Source organism: Rattus rattus, chromosome 2, assembly GCF_011064425.1.
Source record: "Rattus rattus isolate New Zealand chromosome 2, Rrattus_CSIRO_v1, whole genome shotgun sequence".
Classification (NCBI taxonomy): Eukaryota; Metazoa; Chordata; class Mammalia; order Rodentia; family Muridae; genus Rattus; species Rattus rattus.
Window position 1 is genome coordinate 171,827,947 of NC_046155.1, and position 10,243 is coordinate 171,838,189.

The 10,243-nt window shown below is 49.9% G+C and overlaps 1 protein-coding gene across 1 annotated transcript; it reads left to right on the forward strand.

Moving 5' to 3' along the window:
* The first annotated feature begins 801 nt into the window (after nt 1–801).
* Nucleotides 802–9,487, forward strand: LOC116892581 (pregnancy-specific glycoprotein 22-like). The gene is made up of 5 exons (XM_032894361.1): nt 802–871; nt 1,953–2,312; nt 5,088–5,447; nt 6,538–6,897; nt 9,207–9,487. The coding sequence occupies exons 1-5, from the start codon at nt 808–810 to the stop codon at nt 9,485–9,487; spliced, it is 1,425 nt and encodes a 474-aa protein (XP_032750252.1). The 5' UTR covers nt 802–807.
* Nucleotides 9,488–10,243: the final 756 nt, after the last annotated feature.

Consider the following 10,243-nt stretch of genomic DNA (forward strand, 5'->3'; position numbering starts at 1 on the left):
TTGCTGTTTCTGACAGTGGCTTGACCCTACTGTAGGCCTCTGTATCAGCACTCCTGTAGATCTGTTTTCTTTCAGCGTGATCTGGGAACAGAGAGCTGCTCCTGAGTTTGTGGGACCTGAAGCCTCCAGGTGAGTTGCTTGGTGCAGTAGAGTTGGTCTTACCTCTGCTCTCTGGTGTTTAGGTACTCCTGTCAACTGGTTTTCAGCTCTCAGTGCAGGTGGAAACCCAAAAAGTCCTGCCTGTGACTGCTCCTAGGTCCCTGTGCCCAGAGGTCACAGATGGCACTAGGTAGTTTCCTTTTGGGTCAGGAATGTGGGCAGAAAGTAGTTTTCTCCTCTGAGTTCTCAGGATTGTCTTTTATTTCTGAGGGTCCAGCTTTTTTCCCTCGGAATTTGGGTGCAGGGAGCTGTGGGACCAGTTTAGTTCAGTTCTGTGGGCAGGCAGAAACCAGTAGGTTTCTTTGATGCTGACAGAGTCACGTCCAGGACACAGCCGATGTCATCCCTGGGATGAGTGTTGTTCTCTGAGGGCATGTTGATGCTTATCAGCCTTGTTGCTCAACCTGTTGGTTGCAGGAGAAACATAAAGAGAGAAAAGTTGAGAGGGATGTGGAGCAGCATTGACAGTGGTAGGGACAGAGCAGTGCCTTGGACACTGACCCCACTATCCACACTCATAGGATTTTGGGAAGTGCTCCTGCCTGGGAAAAAACTCAGCTCAGCAAAAGGACGGACAGCAGAGGCCAGGAGCCTTGTTGGAGCTTAAGGTCTTCTCCTCAGACCAAGGGCAGTATAGTGAGAAGAGACATGGAGGTGTCCTCTGTGCTTCTCTGTTCAGGGTGTAGCCCTTGGCAGGGGTTCCTGCTCACAGGTAAGTGTTCCTACTATCTGATTGTGTGGGGGAAGGAAAAGTCAGAGGCCCAGTGTCTTCTGAAGAGGAGAAGTCTAGAGACAACTCGGGGTTTCTGAAATGTGGTGCAGAAGGTGTAGTGAGGGACAGAGGCTCAGCAGCAGGAAGCTCTGAGCAGACAGGAGCTGGTGAGGGAATACAGAAGCCTCAGCTTCCTGCCTGTATTCAAAGTCAGTCAGCATGGCTACCATGGTCAGAAGCCCCACATTCCCCACCATGACAGGGTGACTCTCTGAATAGAGATCAGCCGTGGGAGGTCCAGCAAGATGGCTCACAGTGTAGGGACATGACAGTCTGAACTCATTCTTCGGCTCTCACGGGGTGGATGGAGATGCAGACTCCTGCAGGCTCTTCTCTGCCCTCCACATGGGCGTGTGTCATGCATCTGCAGTGTGCACAGCAAGACATTGTGCTTTCCCAAACCCACAGGAACATACTGAATTATTAAATCACACTTGAATATATTGATTTCCCTTTGCTCTGAACCTGGGTACTATGTAGATAAATCCATGGAGATATTAATCTTTCCTTCCTTTCTTCATTTGTTCCTTCCTTCGTTTCTTCGTTTCTTCCTTTGTTCCAGTTTCCTTCATGTTTTTTCCTCTTCTTTATCTCTCCCATTTGTTCCTGATCTATTTTCAGGAACTGAACCTTCCAAAAAGATGATTCCAGTCCTTGTCCTCACTAAGCCCTTTTCTCTTGGAGCAGAAGTCAGAGTATCCAGAGGAGAAAGTCAATGGTTTAATGGAACCTTAACTAGAACAGAAAACAATTCAGAAAGTGAGGATTGTATGAGGAGGGAAGGAAGAAGAGGAGAAAGTCAGAGAGCTGCTTCACCTCTCACCAGACCCTCTATGAGAAAAATGATATGGGGACACCTGTGTAGAGGATTCCATAGAGAGGAAATGACACCCTGTTAGTCTCTGAGGGCATGGAAGTCATGTTTCTCCCTTCCACTAATAGTGCTCCCCAACCTACAGGCATAAGCCGAGGGATGCTCACACCTGCTCAGGATCGGTGGCTTTTCTCTCTTCCCTTCTAGCCTCCCTTTTAACCAGTTGGCTCTTGCCCACCACTGCCCAAGTCACTCTCAAGTCCTCACCGCCCCAAGTGGTTGAAGGAGAAAACGTTCTTCTAAGTGTTGACAATATGCCAGAGAATATTATAGGTTTTGGCTGGTTCAAAGGGGAGACCAACATGAACCGTGGAATTGCACTGTATTCACTGAGGTATACTGTAAGTTTGACGGGACCCGTGCACAGTGGTCGAGAGACATTGTACAGCAACGGGTCGCTGTGGATCAAAAGTGTCACCCAGCAGGACACAGGATTGTACACCTTTCGAATCATAAATAAACATGGAAAAATTCAATCAAATACAACCCTGTTCCTTCACGTGAAATGTAAGTAACTCTTTGTGAACCGTGGGTTCTGGGCGGGGTCCTTCCACTAGACACACAGAAGTATCAGGCCAGGGCTGTGTGTCCCTTCCCCCTGCAGTGTGTGTTCATGTTGGGGCTTGAACATTTAGTGCAGGACTCACATGGTGGAGAAGAATGTCAATTGGATACAATCCTTCATTTGATTTCACCTTGGAGAAATCTATATGCATGGTGGGCAAGTCAGCCAAGGACATCAGCCTCTGTCTAGACTCTTGAGGTTCTTCCCAGGAAACTGTCCTTGAGAAATACCTTGACAGAAGAAAGAAGGGTCCTGGAAGCCATGGGAGTCTTATAGAGTTGAGTACCAGAAAGCCCTGACTCCACAACTCTGTTTCAGACTCATGTCCTGATGGCCCCGGGTAGCTTTTTGCTAGGGATGGACCTTGACTTTCTGTCTGTAGAGCAGAGTGCCTGTCAGTAGTCAGTGCCTTTCTCCACGTGGACGGGAACACTGCACTGCCATGAGTGCCATGATTAGGCTAGGTCTCCTGGTCATCCCTGGTGACCCAGCGGGAGAGCACAGCAGGGCAGATTCCCAGGTCATTAATCCATTGTCCTGACAGGGCTATGAGACATTTAGGAAGGCCAGGGTCCTGAAGGAGAGCAACAGAGGACACAGCCTCCTTACAAGTTCTTGTCTTTTGGGGCAAGCACAACCTCTCCTACAGGCATATGAGGACAGGCTCGGCTAAGGTTCACAGTTCTCCAGACATGAGCTGCACTTCCCACAGTGAAGAGCAGGGATAGCCTGGGACAGTCAAGGAATACGAATAAACAGATATGCCTAGCCAGGATGTCACCTTGTATCCTGGCTTTTTCCCTGTCCCCATAGACCTGGAGGTCATTGGCACAGCCTTCTCAGACTTCTCGGCTGCTTCCTGTATCTGCTGTCCTGCCAGAGGATCGTGTTCATATTCCTGACATTCATTTTCTCTGGGAAAGCAAGGGTGTCCTATGGGAATCACCTAGACAGAGGTTCAAGGCATCTCAGAAAGGCCAGGCAGCACATGGGCAGAGCTACCACACAGCTCAGAACCCAGAGGAAGTGTGCCCACCATCTTGAAACCCTGCATAGGACGATGGAGCCCAGACCAGGACTCAGGTCACCTCCTCCCATACACTCAGGAAGTGAGGCTCCTGACACATCTGCTCCTGGGCCCTTTTTCTCCCTGAGAATCCTGACTGGTGACTGCAGTGAGAACGCATCTGTCCCCTTCCCCACTCATCACACAGCTGGTCCCTTGGGATCCTTACACACATCTCTGTCTCCTTCCTCCTGAGAGCAAACTCCATCTTTGCAGGGCACTGAGAACACAGGGCAGACTGGGTGCCCAGCTGAGAACACAGGGAGTGCAGAGGCTCACTCACTGGCGCTGACTGAGCCAGGATGAGGCCAGAACAGAGGGCTGCCCCTGGGTGAGCTGCTGTCTTCTTAGGGCACAGAGATGCTCAGAGGTTTGTTTGTCACTGTGTGCTATGGAGAGCTGCGACAGAAAGAGCCCAGAGGACTGAGTGTGCACAGGGCAGAGAACACAGAGCTACCCACAGCCCTTGGGACTCTGGGAGATGATCCTGTCTGCGATGAGTCTGAGGCTTGAGGAGGAGATCTGGGCTGGAGCACATGTGCTACAGACAGGGGACAGCTCAGCCCACAGGTCCAGGGAAGACCCTCTGCACCCTCTTCCAAGGCCCTCTTGATCATGGGTGAGGAGACCACACTTTACAGAGTGTGAGAGGAGAGCAGTCATCTATTCTCTGTAGTCTCCTCAGGGGCTCAGTGATCCGAGAGGAGTCGGGTTTTTAGAGATGACATAGTGGGACAGAGTCTCACTTGGTGAAGGATTAAGGGCAGGGGGAGATTGTTGTCACCCATCGTCATGAGCCCAGTGTTCTGAAGACTGAGGTTCTCAGCTGTGACGCCCCAAATAAGAAACCAAGCCAGTGTTGATCAGTGACGTGAATCATTGGATATGGATGTTGCTTCATGTCTGACAACCTGAGAACCAGTGAACACAAGTTGTCCCCTGATCTCCACCTAGGGACATTGTCCTGCATCCACCAACACACACTAAGAAACACCCTTTACAGAAACACACAACACACACACACACACACACACACACACACACACACACGCGCGCGCGCGCGCAAACACAGAAACACAATTTACAAAAAATTAAATTTAATGGAAGCATTCAACACCATACCACCAAACAGGAATTTGTTTAATCCATGCACATTTTTGGTCCTGAGACATCATTCATTTATTCATTCAACCATTTATTATTTAGCCACAGATATCTGATGTATTTTTAGTCAGCATTTCTTTAGAGACCCGTAAGGGTTCTCATAATTCCCTAGCCCCAGTGGACTGGGAGACAGACCAGTAAAGACAGCTAGAAGGTGAATCAGGTATTGGGGGATCATTAAAAGAACAGAAACACAGCAAAAGCGTCAGAGGCTGAAAACAGATCTGCTGGGGATCAACTCTGAGTGTGAGCGGGGATCTGAGGACGGTGAGGCAGGGCCATGTTGACACCTGAGGGGAGAGCAGCATAGAGAGGAAATGACAAGTGAGGGGCACGGAGTGCATGGAGGTAAAGCACTGACTCCACTAGGTAGGGCAGGGAAACTCCCACACCTCAGCTGAGCACTGGGCACGGCTGCTCAGGACGCAGGGCACCACTTAGCCAAATACTAAAGTCCTGATGTTGATGGATCTCTCTTCCCTTCTAGCCTCTCTTTTCGTCTGTGGGCGTCCTTTTAACCCCGAACAGCCCACTATTGAATCAGTGCCGGTCAGCGTTAGTGAATGGGAAAGCGTTCTTCTCCGTGTTCACAATCTTCCAAACTATCTCCGAACACTTTTCTGGTACAGAGGGGCACTCGTGTTGAACAAGCTTGAGATTGCCCGATACAGAACATTCAAGGATTCCTATGAGCTGGGCCCTGCCCACAGCGGTAGAGAAATAATGTTCAACACTGGGTCCCTGTTCCTCCAGAATGTCACCTGGAAAGACACCGGATTCTACACCCTACGCACTCTCAGTACAGAACTCAACGTCGAATTAACACACATTTACCTTCAGGTGAACAGTAAGTGATTCTCTGTGATTGTTCAGTGCTGGGTGGGGCTTTGACACTCAGGCCTGTCTCTCCTGACATGTGACCACCTCTGTCCTGCACTTGTAAACCGTGTGAGGAATTGACCACTGGGTACAGGACACACACGTAGGAGAGAATTGCCCATGGTTTAGACTTTGTCTTCAGATTCGCCATTGTATCTTGGAGGACTTAAGATGCCTGACACCTCTCTTGTTGAGACTCTTGTGATGGATGGGAGCAAACCGATGTGTCCTCACAGAACAGTGAGCACCAGGAAACTCTGGCCCTAGTTGTCTGTCCCTGGCTTGCCTAAAAATGTCCCAGGTTCCGTTTTACCAGGGCTTGTCACTTACTCCTGCTGAGGGCGGACAGTGAACCATGGATTTTGGCTGTGTTCATCAAACCAGTGTAGTCATTATCACTACCCAGGAGAGTTTCATAAAGAACAAAAACAAAACAAAAAACCAACAGAAAAAAAAATCAATCTAAGCCAGGGTAGTTGTAGACCTGCCCACAGGCCATTCTGATATCTGTGTTCTCAGTTGAGGCTCCCTGTTTCAGATGGCTTCCTCGCTGGTTTGTGTCAAGTTGACATGAAGCCTGCCAGCATCATTTCTGGGACTGCCAGGAAGACCCAGCCTGTTCCAGTCCCTCCCCCAGCCCTAGTCCTGTGGGCTACAGGCAGAGCAGTGAGAACATGGAGAACATGTTATCACAGGCTGACTGCAGGTACAAAGGAGATGAGAACGTCAGAGCATGAATATCCAGGGTGTGTAGAGACCGAGGTCACGGGAGGCATCATCCCAAAGCACAGTGTGCATGAGTGCATGCAGTGTCTGAATGAGGGCAGTGAGGGACAGCCACGGAGACACTGAGGAGAGAGCTCCATGCAGAGGAAATGACAGGATTCTGGGCACTGAGGGAATGGAGGCCATGTTCCCGACGTCCGTCAGGTGGGAGAGACACACCCACACCTGCATCTCTAGGCTGAGGGAAGAATCCATCTCCTCAGGTTGGAGGTCGCCATCTTTCCACTAAGCACAGTGATCCCATGTGATGACTTTTCCTCTTTCCCTTCCAGCCTCCCTTTCCTCGTGCTGTGACCCTGTCACCCCTGCCCCACTCACGATAGATCCAGTGCCACGGCATGTGGCTGAAGGGGAAAGTGTTCTTCTCTATGTCCACAATCTGCCCGAAGACCCACAAACCTTTTCCTGGTACAAAGGAGTGTACAGCCTTAAGGAATTTAAAATTGCAGAATACAGCATAGCGACAAAGTTCGTCTTCCCGGGCCCGGCACACAGAGGAAGAGCGACAGGTTACACCAACGGATCTCTGCTCCTCCAGGACGTCACTGAGAAAGACTCGGGATTGTACACACTCGTAACGTTAGACAGTAATGCCAACATTGAAACAGCCCACGTGCAAGTCACCGTGCACAGTAAGTGACTCTCAGTGTCTTCCAGGTGCTGGGTGTGGCTTATCATAATTCATAATTGAACTGTGATAACTGGGCTGTGCCTGCTGTCCCCCACTACATTGTGTCCTCTCTTGGGTACTTGGACACTTACTACAGGACACACATAGGGTAGACAAACAGCAGCAGATCAGAACCTCTTCCTTGCCTCTTTTGAAAAGAGTTACCCATCCTATGCAGGGCAAACTCAGCCCAAGGATGTCAGGCTCAGCCCTGACCATTGGGCATCTCACCATGCACATGGCCCTGACATAGACTCTGTGGGGGTCAGATAAGCCCTAGGTGACATAGCCATGTTGTCCCCACACAGAGCACCAGGCATCCCTGGCTGCAAACCTGTGTGATGGGGAAACTCCAGGTGAAACTGGGAAATGTTTTGTCATTGTTTGGATTTGGAGTCCTCTTAGAGCTGACATGGTACAAGGTTGGCTCGGCATATGTCACCATCCAGTGCACTGCCATGAGTGTCACAGTTGTGCTAGTTACCCTGGACATCTTCTGCAGCGACTCAGCCAAGAATGAATGGCTGGACAGGACCAGCAGGGTGCCCAGGCTCTCAACTAACTGTGTGGATGGCCTTATGAGCACTCACAGGAAGGTCACGGTCTCCAAGGTGATGGACAAGAGACACAGGTCTGCTTGGCAAGTGTTTGTCCTCTGATGTCCTGCTCCTGGAATTCTCTCCTGCAGGAAATAATTTCAGAGTTGCTAAAGTGGACGGACAGCACCCAGACATGAGGTGCAATTCTGTGGTTGTTCACTGGATGGCGAAATAACTCAGCCTAAGACTTCAGAGTCTGCCCAGTCTCCTGAGGCTCTTGCCAAGCTCAGCAGAAACCTCAGAGAAGTAATTCCAGGGACCACGAACTTAGGTTGTAGCCCAGATCCATCCCTGAACCTCCAGACCTGGAGTTCTCTTGGGCAGTCTTTCAGACCCACTAAGCACATCACTCTGTCAGAGGATCCTGTGTTACCAGGTTCCTGGCTCTCCCTGGCATATCTCATGGGGAATCACCTAGACAGAGGACAGCTGCCCCCCAGGAAGGACATGGGCAGACCATAGATGAGGCTCAGCCAGCACAGGATGTTGAGAGTCCCTCTGGAGCTCTCCTAGGGATACAGAGCCACTACCCTTTCTCTAGGACTCAGGTGACCTCCTGTGTCACAGTCACATGAAACTCTACACATGACTGCTCCTGGGTCTCATGACAACTCACCCTGACTGGTAACTCCCTTCTGGTGAGTCCCTTTCCTAGCATCAGCCATCAGGTCCCTTCCCAGTCCTCATAGGCATCTCTGTCACCTTCTTTCAGGGAGGGAATCATACCTCAGAGCATTGAGAACAAAAGTTCAGCTTAGGATTCTGTGTCATAAAGGACACAATGGGAAAGCATAGCAGAGGGCTGTCTCAGGGTACAGATATCATTATGAGCCCTTGCATGGCACCATCCCTGACAGCAGTCAGCATCACCCTAGGAAGGGCCCCTGCCTGGGTGGAGGCTGGGCTCAGAGGGAAGAAGCCTGCAGAGCTTGGAGCAGTGGTGTAACAAATTCTGTTCTGCACAGATCGAGGGCAGAGCAGGCAGCCTCAGCCATGGTGGCCCACTGTGTACTCCTCGCTAATGCTTGGAGCCCCTGGCAGTGTCTCCTGCTCACTGGGAGGAGAACAGTGCTGGACTGTGTGGTTCCAGGGGAGCTCAGAGACTTGTTGGCATCTCCTAAGCTGACTCTCCAAGTCACATAGGGCTTGGGATCAGCTGTGCACCTCCATGATAGCTTTAGTCATGTAGGTCACATGTGCGCCTCCTTCTCCTGAGCCTCAGTGGACAGGTGCCAGGACAGAAACCCACTGTTCTCATGGACTATGGTAACTCAGATGAACATAATTTCTCCAAGGGAAGGGACAGAGGTGACAGTTCACCAGGCAGCTTCTTTTCCTCAGGAGTCCAGCCTTGGGTAAGTGGAACAGATGCTGCTGATGTGAGCACCTCCCCCATCCACCGGTCAGAACATTGCTCATACCTGATCTTAACTATAAGCACTGCAACCATTGTGCACAGTGTGTCCTAGTATAGGGAATCTGAGGCACATCAAACTCAGTGGCTGAATCAGGGTCACACAACCCAGGAGGTGACACATGCAAAGTATAAGATATGACTGTAGTCACAGCTCCAATTTCTCCTTTCTTGGAGCTTCATTAATGTGAGCAATAGAGGGACTCTTTGAGCTGTCTGAAGTACTACTGTAATTTGATCCCCTCTGTTTCTTTGTAGAGCCTGTGACACAACCTATCCTGAGAGTCACGGAGAGCATAGTGACAGTACAGAGCTCAGTGGTCTTCACTTGCTTGTCGGACAACACTGGAGTCTCCATCCGTTGGCTCTTCAAGAATCAGAATCTGCAGGTCACAGAGAGGATGACCCTATCCCCTTCAGATTGCCAACTCAGGATTCATGCTGTCAGAAGGGAGGATGCTGGAGAGTATCAATGTGAGGTCTTCAACCCAATCAGCTCCAAGACCAGTCTCCCTGTCAGCCTGGCCGTGATGAATTAGTGACCCCTCCTCTCATCCTACAGCAGAGTGGGGGTCCTTTCTGTATTGAGATGCCCACACCTACACAACCCTGTCAGTTACAGATTTCCATTCATGCTCATGGCCAACTGTACTTCTCTCCCATCCCTCCCTACACCTGATACTGAACCCCTCCATTATCTTCTATATCCCCTCTTCCACCAAGTTCCCTTTCTCCTTCTTCCCCCTCCAACTCTATTTCCCCGTTCTAAGTGAGTTTCAATCCACATTTGACCTTCTTTCTTGTTTAGCTTCTTTGGGTCGGTGGAGTGCAGTGCGTGTATCTTGTATTTCATGGCTAATATCCACTTAGAAGTGAGCACACACCATGCATGCCTCTTTGGGACTGGACTTCCCCACTCAGGATGTTATTCTGAAGATCCATCCATGTGCCTTCAAAATTACTGTTGTCATTGTGTTTAATAGTTTAACAGTAGCCCATGTTGTGTATGAACCACATTGTCTGTATCCATTCTTTCTAGCTCCTGGTGCCCTCCCAGCAGTGCTCAGCCCACTATTGATGCACAATGTAGCCCAAGGGGAAAATATACAGTTTGTTCTTAGTGGACAGAGAGTTTCAAGCACATACTGACATAAAGAGGGGAACTGACGTTGACAGCTGTCTTAGGGTTTTACTGCTGTGAACAGATATCATGACCTATGCGAGTCTTATAAATGACAACATTTAATTGTGATTCAGTTCACAATTATCATCAAGGAGGGAGCATGGAAGTGTCA

Bases quoted from the DNA above. Each gene is read 5' to 3' on its own strand.
- LOC116892581 (XM_032894361.1), top strand. From the start codon at position 808: ATGGAGGTGTCCTCTGTGCTTCTCTGTTCAGGGTGTAGCCCTTGGCAG. The intron at 2,313-5,087 runs GTAAGTAACTCT...CTTCCCTTCTAG, and splicing joins CCTGTTCCTTCACGTGAAAT to CCTCTCTTTTCGTCTGTGGG. The intron at 6,898-9,206 runs GTAAGTGACTCT...GTTTCTTTGTAG, and splicing joins CGTGCAAGTCACCGTGCACA to AGCCTGTGACACAACCTATC.